Below are 12,017 nucleotides of genomic sequence, written 5' to 3'. Positions count from 1 at the left end.
GAGTGAGAAATATTTCCATCTGTTGGGTGAAGAGTCATCGAATTTGGGTCATAAGGGACACAGTGATCTAAATTTGGATTTGAGTCTGTCGAAATTAGAATGGAGGCGCTCTTCTCGCAGCGCGTCATCAAATTTCGCAAAACATGTTCCTGAGGGATCGATCTCCAGGAAACAACAAAACATGACTTGTATGTCATCAAAGCATCTGAATGCTTACAAAATACATCCCCAATTCCGGTCTATTCATAAAAGAGATGAAAAGCAAGAATACCGCGTTATTTGGGATAGAAATAAAAGTATACTCGCGGAACTGGATTGTTTTTGTAAAGAGCTCGTCGAACGCGTGTCTGATTTGTTCACAGTCGTTCATCAACGCAATAATCACCCGGATAACGCCGCAGGCATGGATAGAACGCAGTCCAGATATCTAGGACCATTACGGAAATGGAGAGAAAAGAGTACAACACAATCATCAAGTTGAAGAGGGGAATTGTTTCCACTCCCAATCTTTGTCTCCGTATCCTGACAAACTACCAACGCTGTTGACATTAGAATTATATGTAGATAAGACGAAGATTCATTTTTCCTTTAAAACGATTCCCGCGGGTAATCAAGACCATAGACTTCATTTGTTTGCAATTGGATCATGGTCCATTGCAATTGCTGCATTGAGGTACGTTCCGCGGTTCTGTGGTTGGTTCTTCTCTCACATGGGATTGCTGATTTCTGCCTGAAATATGCTTGTATGCATTCACACACCCTCTTGGTGCCAAATTCGATTTTTGGAAATCGATCGGTTTTCTGGAACTTTCGTAGAAGGATAGAAGTCTCATTTTTTATTTAAATATGTTAACAAAAGCGACAAAACTCATGTTCACTGCAAGGCCATTGCTAACGTAAGGAATATCTGAGTTCTGTTAATTGTAGACTCTCGAGGTCAGCCGTCTGTGTTAGAGGCTTCCATGCAGCTTCCCCCCTATTTGCGTCAGAAGTTCCTGCAAATCCTCAGTATTCGTGGACCAACCCTGACAATGTCCCTAAGGGTCAGAGCTTGGCAAAGTACGGAATCGACCTGACCGAACTTGCCAAGAAGGGCAAGTTGGATCCTGTCATCGGCCGCGAAGAAGAAATTCGTCGTACTCTGGAGGTCTTATGCCGTCGAACGAAGAACAATCCTGCTCTGATTGGAGATCCCGGTGTGGGAAAGACAGCCATCGTGGAGGGCATTGCCCAGCGAATTGTCGCCGGAGAGGTCCCCGACAGTATGAAGAACAAGCGAGTGGTCTCTCTGGATCTCGCTGCTATGGTGGCTGGAGCAAGCTTCCGCGGTTCCTTTGAGGAGCGTCTGAAAGGGGTTTTGAAGGACGTGAAGGAGAGCAACGGCCAAGTCATTTTATTCATCGATGAGCTTCACACGCTGGTGGGTTCAGGAGCCACTGGAGGCATGATGGATGGTTCGAACATCCTCAAGCCTGCTCTGGCGCGTGGCGACTTGAGCTGCGTGGGAGCAACGACTCTCGACGAGTACCGAAATAGCATTGAGAAGGACGGAGCCTTGGCTCGCCGATTCCAGCCAGTGATCGTGGAGGAGCCTTCTCTGGACAGCACCATCAGCATTCTGCGTGGCTTAAAGGAGCGCTACGAAGTGCACCACGGCGTTCGAATTGCCGATTCCGCCCTGGTGGCAGCCGCGAACTACGCGGACCGCTACATCACCGATCGAAAGATGCCGGATAAGGCGGTGGATCTGGTGGACGAAGCGGCGTCGCATCTGCGTCTGCAGCAGGAGAGCAAGCCGGAGGCGGTGGATCAGCTCGACCGCCAGCTGATGACGAAGAAGATCGAGATCGAAGCGCTGAAGCGAGAGGAAGACCAGGACAGTTTGGACCGTTTGAAGGCGCTGGAGGAGGATGTGAAGAAGATGGAGGCGAAGCACGACGAGCTGATTCAGCGCTGGAAGGAAGAGAAGGAGGCGTTGGAGAAGTCCAAGCAGCGCAAGCGCGACTTGGAGGAGGCGCGAACGCAGCTGGAGCGAGCGCAGATGGCGGGCAACTGGCAGCGAGCCAGCGAGCTGAAGTACAGCACGATCCCCAAGCTGGAGAAGGAGCTGGAGGCGGACAACAAGAACTCGAAGGAGCGGATGCTGGAGGAGCGCGTCACGGCGGACAACATCGCGGACGTGGTGTCGCGTCGCACGGGAATCCCGCTGTCGACGCTGCTGGAGGACGAGAAACATCGCCTTCTGCGCATGGAGGACGTGCTGTCGCAGCGCGTGATCGGCCAGCCCGAGGCGGTTCGGAAGGTGTCGGAGTGCATCCGAATCTCGCGAGCGGGGCTGCGCACGCACGACCGACCGCTGGGCTCGTTCTTGTTCCTGGGCCCGACCGGCGTGGGCAAAACCGAGCTGTGCAAGACGCTGTGCAAGTTTTTGTTCAAGGACGAGTCGTGCTTCACGCGCATCGACATGTCGGAGTACATGGAGAAGTTCTCGGTGTCGCGACTGATCGGAGCGCCGCCAGGCTACGTGGGCTATGAAGAGGGCGGCACGCTGACGGAAGCGGTGCGTCGCCATCCGTACCAAGTCGTGCTGTTCGATGAGTTCGAGAAGGCGCATCCGGAAGTGTCGAACCTGCTGCTGCAGGTACTGGACGAAGGACGATTGACCGATTCGCAGGGCCGAACGATCGACTTCCGCAACACGATCATCATCCTTACGTCCAATCTGGGCAGCGAGTTCTACGCGAACTCGGTGGACGGCATGGAGGACGCGGTGCGAAGCCAGATCATCAAGCGCGTGAACGATACCTTCCCTCCAGAGTTCGTGAATCGTCTCGACGAGCTGGTTCTGTTCCGCAAGCTGAACCGCGAGGACATGAAGAACATCGTCGATCTGCAGCTCAAGACGGTGGATCAGATGCTCCACTACCAGAACATGGACTTGAAGGTCACCGAGCATGCTCGGTCCTGGCTCTCGCTGGCTGGATACGATCCTCGGTTTGGAGCGCGGCCGGTGAAGCGCGCCATCCAGCAGTATTTGCTGTCTCCGCTGTCCAAGCTGATTATTGGAGGCGATATCAAGAACGGACAGGAAGTGTTCGTCGATGCGCAGGATGCGGATGCCAAGAAGCCGCCATTGGTGATTACTGGAAGAGCTACCGTGAAGGGAAAGGAGATTGCCAAGAGTAATTAATTAGTTTCTTAGATAGTTAGTGCGTGTGTGCGTACATATGTTCGTTCGTTCGTTCGTTCGTGGAGTATAAATTGTGTGCGATGTGATTGTTGCTATTACTATATTTTGTGTTTGTTAGAATGAACCAACTTTTGATTTTTGACTTGGTCGCCAAGTATAGAGAGGTGGAAACGACCAATCCTCCGTTGTTTGAGAAGGTGAAGCAATCTGTGGACATTTTGTTTAAAGCGTTTGATGATTTTGGAATCGACTGCACAATCGTTTCGTATAACGGGGGGAAGGATTCCGATGCCTGTGCCCATCTCTGGAGATTAGCCTTGTATCTGTATCTGGACGCAAAGGGACGCCTCGGAGAGTACCAGGAAACGGTTGACAACTCGATCTTTATTGTCTTCCACAGTCCTGAGGATTTCGAGGAGATCAACAAGCATTTAAAGGAAACGGTGAGTGCGATCGGCGTGCAAGTGTACCACAGTTCAAAGTCTTTCAAAGAAGGGGTAAAAGGGGTAATTGATCACTATGGAACGAAGGCGGTGGTTCTTGGTGTTCGCCGCTCCGACCCTCAAGGAGCCAATCTGAACGTCCACACGCCAAGTACGCCGGACTATCCTCCCTTCATGCGCGTTTTGCCTTTGCTGGAATGGACGTACGGGGACGTTTGGAACTTCCTGCTAACGTTTCAAATTCCCTACTGCGAGTTGTATGATCAGGGGTAGGTTCTGTTCAAATCGGTTAGTGTCTAGCTATACGTCGATTGGCACGAAGAAGAATACGCTGAAGAATGAAGCCCTCCGTCAAGCAGATGGCAGTTATGCGTCTGCTCGGTTTTTAGAGGATTGGTCTCTCGAAAGGGGAATCCGAACTTATTAATTTTCGTTTAGGTGGTTTTCTCTGTTTGTTTAAAATCTTGCTTCTGTTTTTGCTATTGTTGCAGAATGGATCTCTCTGATAACCCCAACATGGTAAATCGCAGTAAATCCGCCGTTCTCTGTAGATTTCGGATGAGGAAAGGAGACCGATGGAGCAACACCATTTCAGTGTCAGCGAAGCAATGGGTATGCGAGTACAAGCGGAAGCGTCACAAAATAGGGAAGATGTACAAAAACACGGAGCCAACTGTTTCCCAGGAGAATATAAAATCTCTGGGTGATTTTATCCGGTTTACGAACGAAGGAATTCCTACGCGAGCGGAGCAACTCAAGAGAGTAGGGCATTGCAAGTTTTCCGAATGGTTTAGGACCGCAAATTGTATGAGACAGGCAATCTCCCTCAAGCCGCCAGCAGTTCATCGGGTGCCACTCTCCAAGGCGAAGTGGTGGGTACCATCGAGTCCCATCGTTCCTCCCCAAAGCAGCGCAAGGGAATCTCCGTATCCTTCTCGAACGGCCAGATCGTTCTGGACCGTTCCTCGATCGTACCTTCCCCTCTGTTCTGTTTAATTTACGTAGAACCGTCAAGTTGACCAATTTGATGGAAACGACAGCGACGATGAGCAGGAACTCGCCGATCTGATCAATAAACCCTACCGTCAGTACGCCCTCCCATCGAGTCTCCCTCTCTAGACGAAAACACAAACTGGTCAGCTGGTCCGTCGAGGAAACCCGCCAATTTTACGAGGTTTCTTTTTTTCGATTGATGGGTTGATGTGCAGTGTTTGCGTCGTTTCGGCACCGATTTCTTCTTGATGAACCAGGTCATCACCAATCGAACGCGGAACGATGTGAGCCATTCTTGCCGAATTCGATCGAATCTAGCTAAAAAACAAGTTCAAAACCGAGGAAAAGCGAAATCCGCGCTTGGTCAACCTCACTTTGGCCGTTCATTTGAAGGAGAAAATTAGGGTACCGGACGCTGCAAATGTTCCCAATATCCCTAATGACCCTAATGACCCTAATGACTCTGCGGTGGATAGTTTGTCCCATGATGTCTCCAATGTCCCTTCTCTTGCCGATGTCTCCACTGTCCCCGGCCTCTCTGATATCCCCAATGTCCCGAATTCAAATTCGGTCCATTCGGTTGCGGATGTCCCGATGATTCCGACCGTTCCTGTCGATGCCAATCTTGCCGCTCTTCCGATCCCCCCGATCGCTCTCAATGTCCCAATGGATTCAAATGGGCTCCATGTCCCAATTAGTTCGGGAGCTGTGGGAGAATCAGCGAAGAAAACGCATCATGCAGAAGATGTACTCAATGGAGCTGGCGGTGGCGAACCAAACGTGTTTTTGGGATCGATAGGACACGATATTGATTTAGATGGAGAGAAGGACGAGCCGGTACAGATTGAAGGTGCTCTGAGTGAGAGCAGTGAAGAGGGGGATTCTGAAGAGTCCTTGGGAATCTAAGGTTTCTGTTTTTGTTGCATGGTACTTGTTTTAGTTTAGACTGTTTGTTGGAAAGTGTCCAAATTCTTTTTTCGCTCTTTTCATTACATGCAGCGAGGTCAAACATCGAACAATAATTCCAGTATGCATTTCAATTGTCTTTAGACGAAAGCTGTCAGGTGTTACAAGTGTGGAGGCATCGGGCACAAAATAGCGGATTGCCCCAGCCCCAATAATACTATGCAAGCAGCTCCACGTTCCGAATACCGCTATCGACCCAGATATCAAGCATCGAAACCTGGAGCGCCGCATTATAATAAAAGATTGTACTGCTGTAATTCCTGTACGATTTTCTAGCCACCGCTGTTTGGTCTGTGGAAAACTGGGACACAACGAGCACGAATGCAGATTCCGCTACCAGGGTCCTCAGCTCCGCAAAGCACAAACTGAAACATCGACGGATGAAAGTACATGTGCATTATGTGGTATTCATTGTTTAGCTTTCACAATCTGGTAAGTCTCGGTTCGTTCTAACGAATTTAGCGATAACTGCCTGCAAGTAGGTCACAGTTTTGCCCATTGTCCAAATAACCCCAGATGTCGTCGTTGTGGCGAGGAAGGGTAGTTCTGTGGCGTTGTATGCATCGTAGACACACGGCTAGGAAGTGCAGCAACGCAGTGCTGTGTCGTAACTGCTTCCAGTTGGGCCACTGGACACGAGATTGCACAAACGAGCCTGTCTGCGCGAACTGCAAAGAGACTGGACACAAGGTACATGAATGTCCGCAATTAGTGGAACAATCGGAATAAGTATCTCTGCTGGGCTCTTATTTTTTTTTTGAACAAACAAGACACAAAACGATAGAAACGATTATGGACGCAATAATTAGAAGGAAAGGAAGCCAGGAAAGTAAGAATGAACCAAAGCCGAGGAAATGGCCGCGTGAAACCGCAAGCAATGCTAAGTTTGTGCAATTAAATGGGTGGTTTTTAAACCGGGGAAGCTCCATCTGGTTTAAAGCACACGCCGCGAAATCGTGGCAGTTATTGCTTCTATACATAATTAAAAAAACTGGAGTGCTCCGGTACAGGAAGTTATATTCTTCGTGTTGATACTGATGAATTGCATTCTTGACGCATCTATCCCATTCTTCATCATTTTCTCCGGGAATGCCGATCGGAATGGCTTTTGTTGGGTTTCCAAAAAGTAAGTGATTCTTTCCGATGGAGTTCGTGCCTTGGAAATCGTAAAGGTTGCCTTGCGAGTCAGCTATAGCCATGTGTCCAACAAAAGGCAGAATCCAGGTGGCTGGGTGGATTGGAGACCAGATAATGCACTTTCTACGTGAGTACTAAAAATCCCTCGACAAACCGGAAGTCCTCCTTCTGAGGATACCCTTCTCCGCATACGCAAAACTCAGAACTATCAATATCGATCATATCAACCAATTTCTAACAAACATCCAACGCTCCGTTACTTAGCACATTCATCCACTCATCACACTCTTCTACCGAGTCTGCCTGAAACGTCAACTCACGCACCGACCCGACAAGCTACCCTGAACCCCCATCATCTTCCTTACCTTGAAACTCATCGTCTGCTCGTTCTTCGAGTGCGTCACTCTCACCACCGTAAACTCCCCGATATAATACGCGTCCTGCACGCTGGTGTCCTGCATCGCACGCCCTCTCCACGGCCTACCGGCGCAGTAAACGATCGCAGAATGTTCGACGCCAATTCGTACCACAATCGCTGGCTTTTCCCGTCCTTATCTATCTCTCACGCCTCTCCCGCGCTCGCACTGATCGTCGTGAGATACCCCGACTTCTGCAGCATGCGGCTGTGGTCCTTCTGCTGCATGTCCTCCGCCGCCTGCGTCGTTTCCTGCCGTCTATTCTCAACTCCACGGCGGAATAGTACGTGACGAGGAAGTGGCTGTCCACGTGGTAAAGCTCGTTGTCGCCTTCGAAGGCGAACACTTCGTCGGGGTCGTGGTGATCGTCGGTGTACACCGGCTTCAATGCGTGCAGGTTCTGCAGCTTGTACCCCACTTTCTTGGCGTTTTCGACGTTGGAGCAGATTTTGCGGTCGATTAAAAAGGCGACGAGCTCTTCGCCGGTGATTGTGTTGTGATAGGTGGTGCCCTCGATGTGGTTGTCACGGATTACGTTCAGGGATTTCATAGTGACCATTAATCTCTACAAAACACGACGGAATGCTAGGCCTACACGCACATTGGCCAGATCTTGACTACTGTGATTCTGGCCCTCTGGAAGCGAAAGAACATCGTATTCTCCGTTCTAATGAGAAATCAACAACTTCGAATACTTGCATGGATGAATAGTTGCCCTCCATCTTCTCTCTATCCGTATCCATAGAAGAGTCGAGGGCGTTCCCCACTCCAGAGGAAAAGTTGGATGACGAGGCTTTATCGGCATCACTATCGAAGAAGAGATAGGTGCTATTTCCAGGTAATATCTTGCGGGTTCTTTTCGTTTTTGACTTTATACCCGTATCATAATCAGCTGAATCATCTTCCTCTTGCTCTATCCATCACAATCTTGTTGCAATCCTACTGTCAAGAGCAAAGATCGTGTAGCAATCCTTATGCCAGGTCCTTTGGTGTTCTTTCGTCCCGGTGCCTTCTTTCACTGGTTGACCACATCCAGGGCAATTCCTGACGATCACAGACTACCAATTACACAAAATCAGGTACAATCAAACCTTTAGACAGTCTGGGCAGATAACAGCGGAAAGTGTTGTCTCGACGGTTTTCTTACAAAACGAGCACGCCACTTTATGATTGTCTTGCATTGGGAAAAAGATGAAGTGTGTTCACAACAAACAAGTCAAATTACATTATGAAACATCCCTGTCCCTTAAATTCAGGGTTCTGGTCTACAAGTTCCTGCGTCCAGGGTTTACAATGGCAGCGTTGATCCTCTGGAATCTACCAGTAATAGGGACCTCATTCCCGTACACCACTGAGAGCATAATCCACATGCTGTCCACATCCAGCCCAAGTCGGCTTATTACACTTTGAGCACTTTGTCTTGTGACACATAGGAATTCAAAAAAATCAATATGATTTGTGATGTATTTCCTAAAAAGCAGATAGAGTGAAACTCCCATCTCAATTGTAGTCATTTCTGGGGTATTGCGAATTGCTAACTGACCATGGCTACTGTTCCAAAGGTCGCGAGATATGTAGCTACCGTTGTATCAACCAAGATGCAAAAGTCGTGTGTAGTTGTCGTGGAGAGAATGTATTTGTAATTTTGGCTTGGTGACTGCTAGGAAGTGGAATACCCACATTAAGAAGAATGTAGCGGAGAGAACGCGAATGATTGTTCATGACGAAAATGACGAGGCTGTGATTGGTGACAAAGTGATAATTGAGGCAGTTGGTAGAAAGATAAGTAACAAAAAGACGTTTGCTATCAAGGAGTTCGTAAAGCGCAGTTCCTATGAGCATGAGTTTTACCAACACCTGAATGATCCAAAAGGAATTGAAGCAGTCAAAGAATCTACTCGAATTGAGTTTTGAGCCTATTTGTCAGTTTACATGATTTGTTTGTTTTGCTATACCCTTTGTACATCACATAGAACTCCATTTTTATTTTTCTGCCCAAATGTTGAGTCGTGTTTCTAGTTCGTTGCTGAGATCTTCTGTGCTTTGTCGGTCTTTTGTATCGTATTTGGATGGAGTTCTTATGGTTTAGTCGGTTCCTGGAGAAGCTGTGAAATCTTACATCCGCTATATTGGTCCCGATGGTGTGCAGCGCTATGGACAACCAGAAGCTGGAATCTGTCCAAAAGTGCCATTTTTCACCCAGAGTTATTTTTAGTGCGAGGTCCGTGTTATTGAAGGCGATGTATTTGGAGAATGCAAGTTATCCAATACGATGGACGTGGCTTTGAAGATCTTGCCTCCTATTGAGCCTACGGCCATTTACGGTATTGGACTCAACTATAAGAAGCATGCTGCAGTAATAATAATAGGGGTCCATTATGTTGTAGGAAGCAAAGCTCCCCATTCCTGCCTTCCCTGCTGTTTTCATGAAATCTATCTCATCCATCACCGGGCCTTTCGACAATATCGTGATTCCGAAATGTGCTGCTGCCAAGCCCGAAGTACTCTCGAAGTTGGGTTGTAATGTCTTTTAGGTGGATTACGAGGGCGAACTGGTCGTGGTGATCGGCAAGGACTGCAAGAATGTATCGAAAGAAGAGGCATTGAGCTACGTGCATGGTTATTGCATCGGCAATGATGTTTCTGCGCGTCGCTGGCAAGGCAACAAAAAGAGCGGCGGTCAGTGGACGCGTGCGAAATCCTTCGACACGTTCAGCCCGATCGGCCCGCAGATCGTCCTGGGAAGCGAGATGAATGCGGTGATCAATCGCGCGCACATTTCAACGCGGCTGAACAACTCGGTAATGCAGGTTTCCCGCAGTGCATGGGAATGAACGGTAGAACTCGAGCACGGCCGACATGATCTGGAATGTCGCGGAGCTGGTGTCGTTCTTATCGTCGGGAACGACGTTGAAGAAGGGAACGATTGTGTTTACGGGTACGCCGGAGGGAGTGGGATTCGTTCGGTCGCCGTATGTGTATTTGAAAGAGGGCGATGTGGTGCGTGTGGCGATCGAAGGATTGGGGTATATAGAAAACAAAGTGGTGTTGGAATAAACATAAGAAGAATAGGAATAAAAAAGAGATTATTAAAAGCAATATTGTTATGAAGTGTTTGTTGGAAAATTCTTTAATACACGCGAAGACGATTTCGAGGAATGATTCCACGCTACGGAGAAAAGAGCGATAAACCCAAACCTGCCCGTGGGCGTTCTGGCAGAGGTACCAATCGGGCGGCGATTTGTGGAGGAAGACGATGAGTTGCTCGCCTTTGGAGGCAGTGAGGCAGCGCGAGTCGTTGAGGGAAAAGGAGAAAAGCATCTAGAGTGGGGAGAGAATGGAAAGACGCACCACGCCACGACGTTGCGAGGATGAAGAGGACTGCGATGAAGATGCTTTCGAGTTCTGTGAGGGCTGAGGAGGTGGGTTGGATTGGGTGGGTTGACTTCGAGAGTTGGATTGGGTGGGTTGACTTCGAGAGTTGGATTGGGTGGGTTGAGGGTTTTGGTATTGGGGAGTGGGTTGAGAGGGTTGATAGTTCTGATTGCGAGAGTTGGATTGAGAGGGTTGATTTCGGGAGTTTGGTTGAGAGGGCTGGTAGTTTTGGTATTGAGGAGTGGATTGAGCGGGTTGAGAAGGCTGGTTTCGAGGATTGGACTGCGTGGGCTGGGCAGACTGGTAGTTTTGATATCTTGAATTTGATTGGGAGGGCTGGTAGTTCTGATATTGGGGATTGGGTTGCGCAGATTGGCTTCGAGAGTTTGACTGGGAGGGCTGGTAGTTCTGATACTGCGTGGCTGCTTGAGCGGACTGATAGTTTTGATATTGAGGATTGGATTGGGCGGATTGATAGTTTTGATATTGAGGATTGGATTGGGCGGATTGATTTCGAGAGCTTGATTGAATGGGCTGATTTCGAGAATTGGATTGAGAAGGTTGGTAGTTCTGATACTGCGGAGTGGATTGCGCAGACTGATAGTTCTGGTACTGCGGATTGGATTCAGCTTTCCTTCTTTCTCTCTCCATTCGATCCGCTTCCGCTCGTCTACTTTCGCTCCCATTCTTCTCTCCCCTCATCTCTCGACCCATCTGTCCTCGCATCGCATCCCTCGCCATTCCATTCTCTCTCTGCTTCTCCTCCTCCGCAGCTCCAAACCGTCCCGCCTGTCTCCCCCCATCCTGATTCACCGCTCTACCCGCACAACTGCTACTGCTGCTCTTCGCAGATGGACCCACGCCGCTCGCTGCGCCGTTCCGCGAAGGTCGAGTCGGCCGATTCGGTCGAGTTGGCCTCGAAAACTGCTCGCCTTGATCCATATCCACGCTGTGCGAAACGAATTTGGGTTTGGATTGCGCGACGGGAGGAGAGCTGTATGTGGGTGTGAATGTGACGGGCTTGGAGGATACGGGGCTTCGCTGAACCTCGCGAGGCGGAGAAGTGACCGGACTTCGCTGAACCTCGGGTGGGGGTGAGGAGACAGGAGATCGTTGCCTCTCTGCTCCGTTGTCGTCATTGTCAATGTAAAAATCATCGTTTTGATGACGTTTGAACGCGAGCAGTTTTGCTAAATCCGAGTCGGGCTGTAACTACCACATAGAAGGCAGAAATCGAGCCTACAGGCTGAACTTCCTTTGGCTTTGGCTGCTCCACCTTGCGCAAGCAAGGATTTAGAATGGCATCATTTAACTCCCTGTGTACAGCGTCATCCTAGGATTGTAGACGTAGTAAAGCAAGATACATAGTCCTTATTAGCACCGGCAAAATTAGCAACATCATCATCCATATCTTAGTGTCAATAAATACAAAATTGATAAAACAATCGTCTTCGCGATCTTTCGACAAGAAATTAAGAGGAACTAGCCCTCTCTAAA

The 12,017-nt window shown here is 49.0% G+C and overlaps 8 protein-coding genes; 6 read left to right on the top strand and 2 right to left on the bottom strand.

Moving 5' to 3' along the window:
• Window positions 1-846: 846 nt before the first annotated feature.
• Window positions 847-3,294, top strand: GSBLH_T00003506001 (hsp78; the record flags this gene model as incomplete). XM_013042271.1 has 3 exons in its annotated part: window positions 847-896; window positions 928-1,804; window positions 2,150-3,294. 3 exons carry the CDS (start codon window positions 847-849, stop codon window positions 3,188-3,190), a joined length of 1,968 nt encoding a protein of 655 aa, XP_012897725.1. The 3' UTR covers window positions 3,191-3,294.
• Window positions 3,295-3,309: 15 nt separating this feature from the next.
• On the top strand, window positions 3,310-4,060 carry GSBLH_T00003505001 (uncharacterized protein; the record flags this gene model as incomplete). Its single annotated transcript, XM_013042270.1, has 2 exons — window positions 3,310-3,902; window positions 3,934-4,060. The coding sequence occupies 2 exons, from the start codon at window positions 3,310-3,312 to the stop codon at window positions 4,058-4,060; spliced, it is 720 nt and encodes a 239-aa protein (XP_012897724.1).
• A 131-nt stretch (window positions 4,061-4,191) lies between these two features.
• GSBLH_T00006665001 (uncharacterized protein) lies at window positions 4,192-5,030 on the top strand (the record flags this gene model as incomplete). Its single annotated transcript, XM_013042269.1, has 5 exons — window positions 4,192-4,395; window positions 4,428-4,604; window positions 4,639-4,721; window positions 4,753-4,807; window positions 4,842-5,030. 5 exons carry the CDS (start codon window positions 4,192-4,194, stop codon window positions 5,028-5,030), a joined length of 708 nt encoding a protein of 235 aa, XP_012897723.1.
• Window positions 5,031-5,550: 520 nt separating this feature from the next.
• Window positions 5,551-6,321, top strand: GSBLH_T00006664001 (uncharacterized protein; the record flags this gene model as incomplete). Its single annotated transcript, XM_013042268.1, is given in 6 exon segments — window positions 5,551-5,553; window positions 5,572-5,653; window positions 5,677-5,699; window positions 5,726-6,024; window positions 6,082-6,132; window positions 6,162-6,321. 6 exon segments carry the CDS (start codon window positions 5,551-5,553, stop codon window positions 6,319-6,321), a joined length of 618 nt encoding a protein of 205 aa, XP_012897722.1.
• A 17-nt stretch (window positions 6,322-6,338) lies between these two features.
• Window positions 6,339-6,791, bottom strand: GSBLH_T00003504001 (uncharacterized protein; the record flags this gene model as incomplete). Its single annotated transcript, XM_013042267.1, has 1 exon — window positions 6,339-6,791. The coding sequence occupies one exon, from the start codon at window positions 6,789-6,791 to the stop codon at window positions 6,339-6,341; it is 453 nt and encodes a 150-aa protein (XP_012897721.1).
• A 1,898-nt stretch (window positions 6,792-8,689) lies between these two features.
• Window positions 8,690-9,079, top strand: GSBLH_T00003503001 (Ribosomal protein S17; the record flags this gene model as incomplete). XM_013042266.1 has 2 exons in its annotated part: window positions 8,690-8,778; window positions 8,810-9,079. 2 exons carry the CDS (start codon window positions 8,690-8,692, stop codon window positions 9,057-9,059), a joined length of 339 nt encoding a protein of 112 aa, XP_012897720.1. The 3' UTR covers window positions 9,060-9,079.
• A 492-nt stretch (window positions 9,080-9,571) lies between these two features.
• On the top strand, window positions 9,572-10,202 carry GSBLH_T00003502001 (uncharacterized protein; the record flags this gene model as incomplete). Its single annotated transcript, XM_013042265.1, has 3 exons — window positions 9,572-9,646; window positions 9,680-9,955; window positions 9,987-10,202. 3 exons carry the CDS (start codon window positions 9,572-9,574, stop codon window positions 10,200-10,202), a joined length of 567 nt encoding a protein of 188 aa, XP_012897719.1.
• Window positions 10,203-10,275: 73 nt separating this feature from the next.
• GSBLH_T00006663001 (uncharacterized protein) lies at window positions 10,276-10,466 on the bottom strand (the record flags this gene model as incomplete). The annotated part of the gene is made up of 2 exons (XM_013042264.1): window positions 10,276-10,314; window positions 10,344-10,466. 2 exons carry the CDS (start codon window positions 10,464-10,466, stop codon window positions 10,276-10,278), a joined length of 162 nt encoding a protein of 53 aa, XP_012897718.1.
• Between the last annotated feature and the right edge of the window lie 1,551 nt (window positions 10,467-12,017).

The sequence above is a fragment of the Blastocystis hominis genome, assembly GCF_000151665.1.
Source record: "Blastocystis hominis, Singapore isolate B (sub-type 7) whole genome shotgun sequence assembly, scaffold_3".
Lineage (NCBI taxonomy): Eukaryota > Bigyra > Opalinata > Blastocystidae > Blastocystis > Blastocystis hominis.
The sequence above is the reverse complement of the archived record's forward strand: the minus strand, read 5'-3'. Positions and strand labels throughout refer to the sequence as shown.